This window comes from Pongo pygmaeus, chromosome 4, assembly GCF_028885625.2.
Source record: "Pongo pygmaeus isolate AG05252 chromosome 4, NHGRI_mPonPyg2-v2.0_pri, whole genome shotgun sequence".
NCBI lineage: Eukaryota > Metazoa > Chordata > Mammalia > Primates > Hominidae > Pongo > Pongo pygmaeus.
The window spans coordinates 94518733-94535402 of NC_072377.2; the positions used below are offsets into that span (position 1 = coordinate 94518733).

General features: G+C 34.0%; 1 protein-coding gene across 6 annotated transcripts in view; it reads left to right on the forward strand.

The window, feature by feature from the left end:
• Window positions 1-16670, forward strand: part of ADGRV1 (adhesion G protein-coupled receptor V1) — a 593238-nt gene that overhangs the window by 70394 nt on the left and 506174 nt on the right. For all 6 annotated transcript variants that reach the window (XM_054488480.2, XM_063664978.1, XM_063664980.1 and 3 more), the window contains exons 6-11: window positions 1211-1324; window positions 2985-3550; window positions 4352-4622; window positions 5001-5330; window positions 10898-11074; window positions 13525-13748. In XM_054488480.2, coding sequence (XP_054344455.1) covers window positions 1211-1324; window positions 2985-3550; window positions 4352-4622; window positions 5001-5330; window positions 10898-11074; window positions 13525-13748 — 1682 coding nt within the window. The remainder of the gene's footprint in view (window positions 1-1210; window positions 1325-2984; window positions 3551-4351; window positions 4623-5000; window positions 5331-10897; window positions 11075-13524; window positions 13749-16670) is intronic.

The following is a 16670-nucleotide window of genomic DNA, read 5'->3' on the forward strand; positions in this document are numbered from 1 at the left end:
GAGATACACATTTAAATCTTCAACTAATTTTTGTGTTTTTTAGGATCCACAACATGATCATATACTATTTTCAAACATTAGAGTGTTAGCAATTTCAGATACCAGTTTCTTTCCTAATTATTAATTGTAATATCAATAAAATGGAAACTTGTATTTATTTAACACAATTCTATGGAAGCATAGAAGAGTTCTGTTCATGCTTGTAGGTGTCCACATCATATGGTAGTTACGTTAACTACACAGAACATAGAATAGCAGAAGACAATAATGCATGAAAAACATAGGAAACACTAACTAAATATGCAGTAGTCTTGCAAGTTCTACAATGGAAGTCTTACACAATTTTTCAGGTACTTAGGAATATGCATTTAGACAATAAATTTTTGAAAATTTTTCTGATAAATATTGGAAAAATTAGAAAATAATTAGCTGTAGAAAGGATAAATCATCTAGATTAGAGTGTTTTCAACTTATCTATGGATGTCTAAAGTTATTTTATCAGGTTTGTAGCCTGTTTTTTGTTTAAATAATTATAAGTAACAGTTTTGGAGTGCTTAATATTGCCATATACTGTTGTAAGTGCTTTATATTGATTATTACTGCATGCATATAGCACCCCTCCCTGGCACTCGATCTCTGTCATGCTATTCTTAATTTTTTCTCTGTGATACTTATTATCATTTAACGCATACCCATTCATTTATTTATCATTTATTCCCTTCCTTTAAATGTCAGGTCTATATGGAGGGGAATTTGCTGTGTTCACTGCTAAATCTTTAGTACCTAAAAGAGATGCGGCATGGAGTACTCAACAAATGCTTTTTTAAATGAATGATTTTATTTATTCTTCACATCTTCACATCCAGCTTGTGAAGTGGAAAATACTGGTATTACTCGAGGGAACTTACTAATCTTGAATACCCTTTCTTCCAAGAAGAAATATTTATAGAGTTTTTTTCCCCTCAGGTTTACCATAATGGTTGAGAAAAAACAGCTCGTAGAAACCACGTAGTTTAATGCAGTTGTAGTCAATATCTATAATTACGTTATAGGACCTATTAATTCGAAGGGCAGAATGATGTATGGGTGAGTGTAATTCTTGCAGAACATCTTTAAACTTCAGATTTTTGTCAGCTGACATCACAATGATGCTTTCTCAATCTTGTGAAGTATTTTGCATTTATTGATGGCATTTTGTGTTTCTTTGCAGGTAGAGGGTGGCCCAAATCCCCCTGATGAAGATTTGAGTCCAGTTAAAGGAAATATCACCTTTCCCCCTGGCAGAGCAACAGTAATTTATAACTTGACAGTACTCGATGATGAGGTTGGCTAATGTTACATACCCAAATGGGACAAGGATTCTATGTTGCAGGACACAGTCCTATATAAACTTAGTGTATTGTGGCCAGTCATACCTCAGCTATAAATAGCTGACTGTTTTGGAATGCATCTTATTATTATTTATCTTACTTAACTCACATTAAATTGCACATCTAAAAGCTGATGAATCTGAATATAACTGGCAACCATACATCATACAAATATTTAAGCATTTTGTATACCCTGGTAATCAATTTTTGTTAGTGCTTTCAATTTTGAGCAAGAACAATACTAACCTAGAGTAAATATTTTACCATAAAATCAAAGAAAAATTCTACTGCAGTTGATATTCTTTTGTTTGGATATTTTTAATGTTCACATTTATAGGAAGGTTCTTATTATTTTTATATTTCACATTGAAACTACCAAGGATAGAGATACATGATACAGCTAGCTTAATTGCTAAGAAAAGAATGAATCTGAACAATAATGTGCAAGGATGTCCCCCACATGAGTTAAACAAGAGAAAACATGACTTTTTATAAAAGAAACTAAGTTTTGCCAGAAAAGAAAACAAAAAGAAAATAGCTGGGAATTTTTAACCCTCCCTCTACCGTCCTACAAAAATTCTGAAACTAAATCACAAGAAACCTCAAGAGAAGGGAAAAAGTGTATTAGAGTATTAGAAGACATTATTAGAAAAGAATTTTTCTCTTGAAAAAAATGAAATATTTGGAAGCATTGATATCTCCAGTTCCTCTGGTTCTGGAAGCAAGCAAAAAAACCTTTTTGTTTTAAGATCTCAGAGCATTGAATGGGCTATAATTTGGGGAGATGATTAATTATACATTTTGATTGCAAATTTGAAAGATCAATCAAATCATAACATTTTATTTTTAAGATAATAGCTTTGCTTTTTATATTGCTACTGATGGAGGTAAAAGCATGCATTTTTTTCACTTTTATTTCTAAAATAGAGTTTATGGTGAATGAAAAGCTCACACAGCACAGTGGAGATTAACCCCAAGATTTCTCTGCAGCAGCATTAAAAAAAAGGAAAAAAAGAGAAAAAAATGAAAAGCAAAAATTGCACTTTAACAGTGTCAACATTTTTCCTAGTAGTGACTCTTACAGCTTTTTCTCCAGAGAGGCATGATGTGTATTGTGAAAAGCATATATTGGTGTCACATGTTTAACTCCTGAATTAACAACCATTTGGAGAAAAGCAAGAATAATTCACAAGGAAAACTAACAATTTTTATGTAATGTTTAATGTACTTTCCACATTCTTAGGTATTATTAGACTTTCAGTACTACTTCTAAGCATACCAAACTGATAAAACTGAGAGAAATGTATGACAGTTTTTTACTGTTTAATCTTTGGTGTTATGTAAGGACCAATTAAGGTTGAAAGACATTATACCTGGACTTCATTACTTGTACTATTGCTTCCTTATGTTTTCTTTTCCTGTCTAAAATACATTATTTACCTGTGAAAATATTTTATTAATTGGAGACTAAACAAGCCTTTTTATTTGCTCCCTCAGTTAAAGAATTTTTATTTCTATGTAATTGTATTGAAATATAATGACTTGTTACACTTTAGTTTCTTTGCAGGTGTTTTGGCTGTTGATGTTTTGCCTCTGTTTATATTCCTTTAACAGGTACCAGAAAATGATGAAATATTTTTAATTCAACTGAAAAGTGTAGAAGGAGGAGCTGAGATTAACACCTCTAGGAATTCCATTGAGATCATCATTAAGAAAAATGATAGTCCCGTGAGATTCCTTCAGAGTATTTATTTGGTTCCTGAGGAAGACCACATACTCATAATTCCAGTAATTCGTGGAAAGGACAACAATGGAAATCTGATTGGATCTGAGGAATATGAGGTTTCAATCAGTTATGCTGTCACAACTGGGAATTCCACAGCACATGCCCAGCAAAATCTGGACTTCATTGATCTTCAGCCAAACACAACTGTTGTTTTTCCACCTTTTATTCATGAATCTCACTTGAAATTTCAAATAGTTGATGACACCATACCAGAGATTGCTGAATCGTTTCACATTATGTTACTAAAAGATACCTTACAGGGAGATGCTGTGCTAATAAGCTCTTCTGTTGTACAAGTCACCATTAAGCCAAATGATAAACCTTATGGAGTCCTTTCATTCAACAGTGTTTTGTTTGAAAGGACAGTTATAATTGATGAAGATAGAATATCAAGGTATGATTTATTTTAAATATATTGCTACCATTATTTTATTATATTATTCCAGATTTAAGTTTTGTGGTGTTGGACACAACAATGAACTGTTAGAATATATGTCATTTTTTCCCACAAAGTTTCATGACAAACTCAGAAAAGACACACACACACACACACACACACACACACAAAAGAATATGTGTCATTTTTTCTACCATGGCTTCACTGTTTTCTTTAGTTGGAGTATGATTTAATTATGCACATGATTCATAGTATAGTAGTTCCCTAGGATGCATTCACATATCTACACCTTCATATTAAAAATACTTTTTTCCACCAGGCATTGTGACTCACACCTGTAATCCCAGCACTTTGGCAGGCTTAGGGGGAGGATTGTCTGAGGCCAGGTGTTTGAGACCAGCCTGGGCAACAAAGTGAGACCCCATCCACAAAATGAAATGAAATGAAATGAAATAATGAAATGAAATGAAAAAATACAATAAAATAAAAAATAAAAAGGTGAGCTGAGTGTGGTGGTGTCCACCTGAAGTCCCAGATACTTGGGAGGCTAATGCAGGAGGATTGCCTGAGTCCATGAAGTTGAAGTTGTAGTGAGCTCTGATCACACCACTGCACTTTGGCTTGGGCAACAGAGCGTGACCCAGTCTCAAACAAACAAAAATAACAAATCAGTTATTTTTTTGTTATATAGATTCTGTTTTTATCAGTGCCTAATGGACAACTTGACATTGGGAAAGCTTATCTAAGGGAAATAAAGTGTACTATGTGACAATATGTATTTCTTTTAAAACATTTAAGATTTGAAGAAATCACAGTGGTTAGAAATGGAGGAACCCATGGGAACGTCTCTGTGAATTGGGTGTTGACACGGAACAGCAGTGATCCCTCACCAGTAACAGCAGATATCAGACCGAGTTCTGGAGTTCTCCATTTTGCACAAGGGCAGATGTTGGCAACAATTCCTCTTACTGTGGTTGATGATGATCTTCCAGAAGAGGCAGAAGCTTATCTACTTCAAATTCTGCCTCATACAATACGAGGAGGTGCAGAAGTGAGCGAGCCAGCGGAGGTAGAACCCTTGTTATGCTTTATGCTTGTTAATATTTCTGTGCTGTAGAAGAACCAAAGAATTTGATCGTAGACATCAACTTTATGTTTAGTTTGAAGGGACAGGAAAAACACTGGCTTTGGAAATGATAGCTTTCTTACTCAGTATTCGTTCTGAAAATAAATATTTTACCCTCTAAAAAATTCCACAAACTGTGATTTAGGAACATTTCCAAATGTGTTTTTGGTTCATCTTTTGCTCTATTATGTACAAGAAGTCATCATTTTTAGACATAAAATATTAATAAATATTAAAATTAGAATAACACGGAAAATACAGAGTTTGATAATCTCAGATGTGAGAATTCTGTACTTTAATATTTTATTCCTTTATCTGCAGCTTTTGTTCTACATTCAGGATAGTGATGATGTCTATGGCCTAATAGCATTTTTTCCTATGGAAAACCAGAAGATTGAAAGCAGCCCAGGTGAACGATACTTATCCTTGAGTTTTACAAGACTAGGAGGGACTAAAGGAAATGTGAGCCTTCTTTATTCTGTACTTTACCTTCCTGCTGGAGCTGTGGACCCCTTGCAAGCAAAAGAAGGCATCTTAAATATATCGAGGAGAAATGATCTCATTTTTCCAGAGCAAAAAACTGAAGTCACTACAAAATTACCAATAAGAAATGATGCATTCCTTCAAAATGGAGCTCACTTTCTAGTACAGGTACTTTTATGATTAAAATAATCGTAATTTTGGTTAACCTTCAAGTGTACTAATCTGTGTGAAAGAATTAACTGAACATTATTTTGACCTTGTTATTTTGCTGTCATTTATATTTTGTTACTAAAAGTTATTTAGGTAGTCGGAAGAGAGATTATGCCTGCTCCTAAGGTATATAAGTATAAATAAGACAAGAATTTTTACCAAAGTTAATATTTTAATTAGGTGACATTAAAAGTACACCAGACATGAAATGCCAGTCATGCAAGTCAGACTGTCATGGATGACACAGTAGAGTAACTTACAAACTATTACAGGGGAGGGTGAGAGAAAGAGAGGCTAACCATGCTTTGAATTGATTTGGGAAAATATGACATAGGAATAGGATTTGTAGGATAAGTGTGTTTTCATAATGAATATTGCAAAGAAAATATTTCAGAAATAAAGCAATATGAGAATTTTTTTTTCTTTTTTTTTGAGACAGGGTCTTACTCTGTCACCCAGGCTGGAGTGCAGTGGCTCAATCTCAGTCCACTGCAACCTCCATGTCCCAGGTTCAAGTGATTCTCCTGCCTCGGCCTCCCGAGTAGCTGGGATTATAGGTGCCTGCCACCTCACCTGGCTAATTTTTGTATTTTTCGTAGAGACGGGCTTTTGCCATTTTGGCCAGGCTGGTCTTAAACTCCTGACCTCAGATGATCCATGCGCCTGGGCCTCCTAAAGTGCTGTGATTACAGGTGTAAGCCACCACGCCTGGCCCAAGAAAAATTTTATAAATACTTTTAAATAATATACTCAAAAATCAATTTCTTTGTCTAGGTAGACTCTCTGGACCTTCAACTGTTTAGTAAAGTCCCCATAATGTATCCTTCCATTTATACATTTCATTTCTTCTGTTAACCAAAATATTATTTTTATGGCCAAAGTGTAAAATATCAGCACTCATTTATGATACTGTTGTTGTTTTCCATGTGTTGATTGCTTGATACTTAAAATTCAAAATCAATAAAGGGTGCTTATTAAATTATGTAAATCAATTAAATACAGAATCTGGTAGTGTGAATGGACTGACAAGGAAAGAGCTAAAATCTTATGTTGCCATACGTTTTGCCAACTGAAGTATATAGCAAATGAAATATTCTGTTTCACTAATTTCTTTGAATTATGCCACATTTAAATATGTTTCATATTTTGCCTTGATTTTGTTTTATGATGGATTTATTATTCCTTTCTCTGGAGTTTCTGATTGTCCCTTTTCTATATGTTATCTTCACTACATTATTGAGATCTTGCTGCTGTCTTCCTGTGCGTGTTGAATGTTGAGTTTAGCTAAACTAACTGCTTTCTATGCTTGTTTCACATCTGTTGTCTGGGATTTTTTTACTGAACTCCTGAATTTTCTTGATCTGTTGTGTTTCTCTTTTGGGATTATGCAGTAGTTTTGTTGTAGTGTATCTACCCTCAAACACATGTGCTGAAAGTATATATGTAAGGTAAACTTTTTGAGTCTTTGAGCACCTGAAGTGTGAAATTTTATACTCATATTGATAGTTTGGCTTGGTAGAAATTTCTGGATTAAAATAATTTCTTCTTCAGAACTTGAAAGGTATTGTTGTTAAGCTTCCAGAGTTGCAGATGAGAAATTCGAAGGGAAGGAAATGATTTATCTTTTAGATAACTCGATCTTTGTCTCTGAAAGCTTTTTAGCAACTGTTCCTTGGTGTTCTGAATTTTGTAAGACTGTGTCAACACTTGGTAGGGTGATCGTTTTCATTCTGAAGACTCTTGCCTTTTTTTAAGCTGAGCCTCCAGGCATATTTGCGCTGTTAGTGCATTTTTCGAGGACTCTTGTCCAAGGGCTTAGTGGGTGACCTGTTACGGGGATGTAGGATTTGTCAGTATGTAGGCGACACCTTTTTGTAATATACCTACACAGAGGGAGGCATTTGCCATCTTCCCCAGAGCCCTACACTAATGGCAGTAGATCCTGATCTTCATCTTTATTATTATTAATTTTTGTTTTCTTGCGTCGCCTCCAAGTGGGAAAATTTTCCTGTGATGCGTGCGTCTGCCTGTGAGGATAACTGACTCTCTGGAGGACCCTTGGATTTTTCTTGGAGTGGAAAGATAGGGAACACGGCTCTATTCACAATTGTGTCTGGTTTGTCCTGTGGCTTGTGGATGCCAGGGAGTCTGGATTTGTGAAGTGAAATACTGCAAATGGCCACGCACATGAGTTGGGCCCTTGTGAGCATTAAGTTAAAACAACTAGAATGCTGCCACCAGAACACATTTAGATCTATATTTAGAAACTAAAAACAAAAACAAACAAACAGAAAAAACCTCTGACTTTATACAAAAACATGACATAATTTGTTTGCTTTTAAAAATTGATTTTATTAATATGGAAATGCATGTTGATTTTACCAGTTCACACTTAGGGTAGCATTTCTCAAGTTTCAAGACTGTGTAGGATACAATTTGTTGAGTTTCAGAATTTAATGGAATTTTTTTGACATTAGCATTTGTTTGTCTTCTCTGCTGTCAGTGTCTTCAGGTTTCAGGGTTTCAGAACATTTTCGTAAGTATATGTTTAAAGGCTTTTCTTGGGATTTTTTGGTCTTACTGTTCTCCCTTCTGTTTGTCTCCAGTCTTGCATAATCTACAACTCATGCAAGAACCAGATTATTAAAACAGGTAGAATGAGGCAGAGATTTTACACAGTTGCTTTTGCTTTCATGGAAGCCTGGGCATTCTGGCATATGTGGGGTAGTTGCAGTGATGTGATAGAAGTTTGAGAATTGATAATGCAGAAATGTTGTTTTGGAGTTACAGAGAACGTTTTTGTTATCATTTTAGCTTTCTAATTTCTTTTCTCATAATGCCTCAAAACTAGTTTTTACTGTGGATAAAGACAGCAAAAACTGTGCTAATATGTAAAAAAACTGTACCAATATCAGTATCCTCTATGTTAAACTTTTAATGTTTTGAAAAGGTCCAATATTTCTATCCAATTAGCTGCAGAGAATTCTTGTATAAATACATCCTTATTAGGAACTTTGTACAAGTCAGATATTATCCTAGCTACTCTGCTTCAGCATTCTATATAAACATGACAGAATTAATTTTTGATGACACTTGAAAACTAAGAAAAAAGTTGAAGAAGGATGTAATTAATATCTGATTTTTGGTGATCCTGGGTTAGAAAGTTGCACCACTAATTTCAGACTCAATTCTTTATGTGTCTATATAGTTAAAAAACAAAGGTCTTACAGTGCAGGTAATTTAACACTTGCTTAGGGTGAACAAGGCATTATTAGTCACTGACACAAGTCATTGAGGTTCAAAACAGCTGTAGGTTCTGGAAGGCTGGTTGGAATAAGAGGGTTGTGTAGTTTGCATAGTACATAATGGATGAGCAACTCAAGAATAGGAAGCCTCAGCCTCTGCATGCAAAGTTGAATGAAACTAAAGAAAGGAGAATTCTTTAGTCGTTCCTCATTCTTTAGTAACCCTCTCAGCTAAATACATTAGTCTGAGATGCAGCTTTTGGCAAGCATGGGGTTACTAATGTGCTGTCCCAGTGGCAAACTATCTGAAAGTAAAGAACGATTCTTTATGAATGAATAGAGCAGTTTGATTTAGCAGATGGAACCCAGACAGAAAAAGGCTTATAGGCTAGGAAATAAGCCCTGTACAATTAACATTTTCTTTTCCATCAGTTCATTTCATAACCGTCTACATTTTCTTTCTATTTGTCAAAAATCCTATATCTAGGATTAATTCTATAACAACTTTTTTGATAAGTGTAGGGAAATATGACATATATTTCTTTTTAGAAAGTTTTGAGTAAAAATATATATTATTTTCTTGATGCTTAACACAGTATTATCAGTTTAGCTCTTTTTGAATATACAGCAATGACAATATTCATTCACGAATGTGTGCTTGGTCATACATGACCAGTGTATTTTAGAAATACCTTTGCCTTATAACAATGCACACCCTTATATTTACATACCATTCAAATATATGTATTTTATTTAACTTTGTGCTATTTTGTAAGATAAATAAATATATATGTGTATATATATATATTCCTTTTCTCTAGAAAGAATGACAGTTATGTGACTTTAATTATTTATCTTTACATTTTATCTACATTGTAAAGTAAATGCAGTATACTAAAGATCACGTTTTATTTTATGTGGCTTCATCTATATGCCAATACTTGACAAAATTGATCGATCTAATTTTTTTCTGTTTTCAAATGAATATTTACCAAAACCAAAATTATTCATGTCTTTCTCCTGTATATGATTTTTTAAAGCAAAATGTGTGACATTTAAAAAAGACATTTACTTTTACTCATTAAAATGTACTATCCGTCGCAAAGTAGGAGAGAAATCAGTACCAGTCCTGTCCACGTGTGGAAAATCAATTTAAATCACAGGTCTACTGGTGGTTACTTAGTGTCATCATTTCAATATTATAAAGCCTAACAGAGGGCTTTAAAGAGTGGCAGAGACATGTTTTATTAAGTTAAAAGTTGCATTTTATTTTAATATTTAAAATTCCTATGGTTTTTGCAGTCCTGTAATGATTACCTATTCCTGCACTCCTGAAGTGAACACTGTGTGCATTGAGAAGTTAGGTTTTGAAAAGTTAGAATATTTAAGACGTTGAATGTTTGTGATTTGTCAGAATTCTTATAGAGCTCAGATTGTGTAGAAGGGAGGAATTAACAAATATTTATTGTGAAGCTGCTGCAGTTTCAAGTCTATGTCAAGCCTACATGTCATGTATTGGGAAAATGCTGAAAAGGACACAGACCCACAAGAGCTCTACAGACCTGTTGGGAAGTAAAAATCTGGAATGCATCAAATGATGATAAACCAGCAATATGTAAAATGTATAACTACAGGGACACTATATATTATACATTGCAGTTCTTTAAATGTAAAGATGCATGAAGCTATAAATGGAGTTCTGAGTGGTCTTCTGATACTGGATTTTGTCTGGAGGAGAAGGGAAATGGGGGATGATTGGAAGTGTGGGTCAGTGGAAGACAGGAAGGAGATGTGGATGACTCTCTGGTATTTGGCTTTAAGATCAAGGTAGTTGGATGTAGGTGGCAAGGAGGAAAAGCAGGTGGTGGCACTGGTGATGATACTAGTGAAGGGGCATGGAACAGGGACAGTAATTTCTGTTTTGGATATTGTATATGTAAGGTGTTTGTGTGACATTTATATGATGTCTGGTGGCAGTTGGTTATAATGATTTGGAATTAGAGGGAGAGATGCAGAGAGTATTAAGGAGCGGGCATAAAATTATAAGATAAAGGGTTTAGGCAGACCCTTGGGGAATAATAACAACTGAGGGGCAGAAAGAGCTCCAGAGGCCAGGGAAGGAGATTGAAAAGGGATGGTGAATGAGGGAGGAGAATAACATTGCCAAGTTATTGGTGACCTCTACCTATGCTTACTTTGTCACCCCATGCTGTTAAGCTTTTTTTTTAAAATTTATATTCTATCAATTCTTACTACTTTTTGTGTATTTGTTTATTATAGTTGGAAACCGTGGAGTTGTTGAACATAATTCCTCCAATCCCACCCATAAGCCCTAGATTTGGGGAAATCTGCAATATTTCTTTACTAGTTACTCCAGCCATTGCAAATGGAGAAATTGGCTTTCTTAGCAATCTTCCAATTATTTTGCATGAACCAGAAGATTTTGCTGCTGAAGTGGTAAGTAGGCTCTTTCTTACTGATGGGGGCTAATGAGTATGAAGTAATGTACAGACACTATTTTTAAAATAAGATCAGCATATAGGGTTAACAGATCTTAAGCTTCACCATGTACAAGAAGCCTTCAGTATGTCATTTGAAATAGGTAACTGATGAGTATGTGATTTTTCCATCATCATTTACAGTATTAGATAGAATGAAATTGGAATTAATTGCTCACAGTGAGTGTAGGATATTTTGATGTGACAGCTTTCAGATAGTTCTATGACATTTGATACTACAGTGGTAGCCAAACATAAACTTTTTTTTTTTTTTTTTGAGAGAGGATTTTACTCTGTCGCCCAGGCTGGAGTGCAGTGGCATGATCTCAGCTCAGTGCAACCTCTGCCCCAGGCTCAATAGATCCTCCCACCTCAGCCTCATGAGTAGCTGGGACTACAGGTGTGTGCCACCACTCCTGGCTATTTTTTCTTTGTATTTTTAGTAAAGATGGGGTTTTGTCATGTTGCCCAGTTTGGTCCCCAACTCCTGAGCTCAAGTAGTCCACCTCTCCTGGCCTCCCAAAGTGATGGGATTACAGGCATGAGGCATTGTGCCTGGCCTATAAACTTTTTTTTTTTTCTTAATGGCCAAGACATGGTACCACAGGTGTGCTTGACCTACTTCGTTTCTGAGCATTCCATATGCTTGGGTTGGAGTGAGGTGGCCAGCTTGGGCCTTATGCTTGATGATGGAGATGATAGTGGTAAAGTTGTGGAATGCTAAATCGTAAGAATTTTTTACTTTATATATACAATATATGTAAATTTTTGCATATAGACATACAAAAAATTCACATGCACAGCACCCCATCCCTCCCCTTGCCCCCACCCCAACATGCCCTGTTTGAATTTTTCTCTTAGGGATGGCTCTTCCTTCAGCCTTACCATTTCCTGAGTCATAGTTTGTTCCTGAGACCTTCTCCAAGTCCCCCACACTTAAATTTGATTTAAACCCAGTTGAGGTTTAGATCAGAAAGAAGGAGAGTTGTTTTTGTTATCAAAGCCTTATGTTAAAATATGGTGACCTCAATTTCCATTGTATATTAGCTTCTATAAATGGACAGAGAAGTTTCATTTTTCAAGATGGTTTTGATTTTTCATATTTTTCTGAATACCCTCTTTTCTTCTAAAAATGGAAAAGCATTTAGTTTGCTCTTAAAGAGTGGATTGCTTTTATTTATCTTAGATAGCTGTAAATTTACCATTTCATATTTTTCCCTTAAGAAAAATTAGCTTTTAGGACGTTTTGGGCTCCTTGGACCTGCATTCTTCCCTTCTTGGGAAACAGCAGAAAAACTAGGAGTTTTCCTTTGTTTGTTCCAGATACAGCCTGGATGATGCCCACTCCCTCGAGGTGATTCAGGGCCCCAGCCCTCTGTTGCTTTTTTTGTCTTCCCTAAGAATCTTTGCTCACTAGTCTCAGGTTATGACCATTGTTAGCTGAAGTAGCAGAATGATTAATGGAGAAAATATCTTGCTTTTTTTTCCAAGATGAGCTTAAAGAGCAAAGAAAAAATAAAACAGGATACTCCTCTTTTAGGAGCATAAAAAGAATAGCATAATCTAGCATTAAGTATTCCTTTATATTCTTCCTTTGAAAAAAATTCATCATGATATGTAGTGATCCTTTTATTATATATATTTTAAAGTGTACTGGCCTTGAATGAAACCTCCAAATACAATTTGTTTCAGAATTATTATAATAGCTTCCATTTATTTAGCTTATACTGTAGAGAGGCCCTGTCCTAGACACTTTACTTAAACAATTCCTAATCCTCACCACAAACTTGCCAAATAGGGAATCATTAGCTTTATTTCACATGAGAAAATTAGGATCAGAGAGGTTAAGTAACTTGCTCAAGGTAACCCAGAGTCATGATAAAAATATCTTATTTTATTTCTATGGTATTTATCCTATTGGTTAGAAACATTTTTTTTTTAAATTTTGCCCTCATCACTTAGGATGTATTTTGTATGAAATAATTTTCCAGTTTTAATCACTGGAGTTTATTTTTCAGTTTATATTGTGATAGTAAGTTCATTTTATTTTCAGGGAACCTCTAATAAAAATTTATTCTTTAGCAAGATTGCTGTATGTTTTTCACAATTCTTTGGGTTTTAAAATATTTGTCTTTTATTAAGACAAACCCAGATTAGACACATTTTTGGGTGAGGGTAGTTTTGTATATAAATTTGATTAGCAAAAATTAATAAAAATATAACTAAAGTTATTTCCATGCTTAAAGGATTGTTTGGTTGTGTTTTAATGCATTTAATAGTTCACTTCTCTATATAGAATACATATGTTCACACAGAAATATATGTACAAACTAATAGCAGTACCAAAGCTTATATAATTTCTGAACATATATTTTAGAAGAAATTGTTCTGTTCTTTTCTTTTTATAAGGTATACATTCCCTTACGTCGGGATGGAACTGATGGCCAGGCTACTGTCTACTGGAGTTTGAAGCCCTCTGGCTTTAATTCAAAAGCAGTGACCCCGGATGATATAGGTCCCTTTAATGGTTCTGTTTTGTTTTTATCTGGGCAAAGTGACACAACAATCAACATTACTATCAAAGGTGATGACATACCGGAAATGAATGAAACTGTAACACTTTCTCTAGACAGGTAATAACCCATTTAGGTAATGTTTAGTATCATTTATGTTTGAGTTCTTTTCAATAACTTTGATTTTTCTTTTTACTCTTTTTTTCTATATAAAGTAAATAGTGTTATACTGGCCTTTCAGACTTTTCTGTTATTTGTTGATGGCTTCTGATTAGACTATGAGTAAAATTATATCTTTCAGTGAATTTTTACCCTGCTTTTCATTGTGAAGAAGCACTACAGAGAGAATTTATGGATGGTATCAGATAAATATGAAACATAGCTAATATGTTGTTATGTTAAAAAAAAAAAAAAGGCACCAGCAAATCTAAAACGTTAGGTTAAGCAAACAGTTCTGCTGGCTTTATGTACAACAGAAGAGAGGACTGGAGCTTGTGAGTAAAAAGAAAACATTAATCTTTATGTAATAAAATTCTCCTTTTTACATGGAACTTAAACATAAATTTTATGGTTATTTTCTAAAGAATCAAAAATTGCACAAAATTAAGAGATACCTTTTCAGTAATAAGTAATAAGAATCGACTTAGCGTTTCTCAGTGGGTAATTTATATTAAGAAAATTTCAGTCTCTCAAAGAGTTTTTTTTTCAGTAGTTCAGAAAATCCTTTCTAAATATATAAAATACTGTGTTTAATGATTTAATAATTTTAAAAATTCAGAATCAGTCTTATCCCTAACATAAGTCTCTTTATATGAAAGTTGATTCATATCAGAGAAGGTTACTGTGACTTGAGGGCTTTGTGCAATTCATATTTAGAAACAATAAAATTCACAGATAAATTCAAGGGACGTTTTGTGTTATCTTATTCAGGACTAAAGTAGTAAAAGTTATTTTATATAGTCCCTGGATCTCTCTATAACAGTGTCGTTTAGATTTTTCTTTGTAGGTGTTTTGTCTAAACACATTTTTAAAAATCTGATGAGTAACTAGTTTTTATTTTCATGTGAAAGAAAAATATACAATGTAGGCAACAAATTATTGAATGTCCACTGTTCCTTTTGCTTTCTTTCAAACCACATTGTGTTTACTTCCTTTCTTACATAAAGAGTAAAACAAAACAACCAAAATACCAAGCAAACAATAAAACCAAAAAGCAAAAACCAATTTACAACACACACACACACATACACACGCGCACACAGACGCACACAGTCTAGATGACTTATGGTTTTAATATATGTTTCAGACTCAATCTTAAGAAAAGGTATTTCATACGATAAAAAAATCAGTAAAACGTAATGAAATGTAAATTGGAAATTATTTTTTTCATTTTTGTTTTTTTCCTTATGTAAGGTGTAAGCATTCAGTGGACAATCTTGAAAACAACTAAAGAAATAGAAACAGTGATGATAAACCAATGCTATAGGAATCCATAGAAACTTTGTTAGCTTAGCTTACAGTTTCTACTCTCAACTAAATGTTTAAAGAATGATTTAGACTATCCATCTGCAAATTGATAGTGACTATTCTTTATATTCTTTCAAACTATTGATTTTTAAATCTTATGTAAACATTTGAAATTAAGTATAATTTTTAAGGGTTTATTTTGTTCTTCTTTTTCTATCTCCTATGGGTAAAAATAGTACATAAGGAAGAACAAATCATGAGTTAGAAAATTTCAGAAATTATTGGTTCTTTTCAAATAGAGGAAATTAGTTCAAATATATATTAAAATGTTTTAATTTGATTAGTAATTGGTGCATACTTGTATTATCTCATTTGTGTGTGAACAAGAATGAGCAAATTACATTTGAGTGTTCAGAGACATTTAGTTAAATAAAATCTAGATACTGTATTTTATCAAAAACTCCCTCTTAATTTTGCAAATTTTTAACAAAACTTGAGTGAAAGAGTAAATGAATGATAGCAAGCATGATTACAATAAATCACAACACAATATTGCAATAAAAATAGTTAACAGTTTATTGTGATAACAGTTTATAATTTCCTCTCAATGTCAAATCCAAGTTCAAATTCTCTATATTTCAACTCAATATAGACAAAAGTTGCCCTGGTACTAAAAAACTTGTGGTGCTTTCAAATACCATGCTAGTTAAAAATATTCTGTTTAGTTTTCCTCAAATCACGAACAATGTCATTATGCCAGTTTATTTCAGAAAAATTTTGGTGTATGCGGTATATAACCCTATATTTATAAATGGTGCATTTGACTTTAAAAAGGAAGCTGTAGGGCTCTACATTTGACATGTGCTTTCAAGGCTGTTTGAAAATTAAATACACTGCGGATTTGGAAAAGTGTTTTGGTTTCCTGATACAAAGTTGTATTTAAGTAATATTTGGCAGAATTAAAAGGTACAATGATATGGCTTCTTCAGTATATTCCTGTGCAAATGATATAGGTATAGATTCCTCTAGTTACACAGTTTTGTTTTTTCTAACTCAAAGAACAACTGCCTTTAGATCTGAGACTAGAGGTTTTTATTTTTTTAAAAATCTAATTAAAGCTACTAAGTAATTATAAGCAGGGCTGAATGAAATTTGTTCAGCTGCTGCGGTTTGTGAGCCTGTACAGTGCTTGGCAGGCACAGGCGCCTTAGAGGAGGCCTGGAAAGGAATGTCTTGAATGGGTCTTGACAAGCTTGCTGGCCATGGGGTCATCTTCCATAAGTGGGAACTGCCGAACCTCTTGCTAGCGTTTGTCAATAGCAAAGAATCCAGGGTGCAGAGTTCCCATAAAACGAACATTACTAGCCCTTGGGAAAAAAGGAAGCCTTTCTTTAGCTTTATTTTTCCCTTGCCATTCTAAGTTTCTCGCAGTATTAGTGAGCTTTTAGCAAATGGTGCCCTGCCTCCTTTTTCCCCTTCCCACACTTCTTTCTGTGTTGACAGGGTAGAAACTGAAAGGTTTGTCGTGTATTTTGGGTAAGTGTACAAAATAATACCTTGTTTTTGGTGATTCAG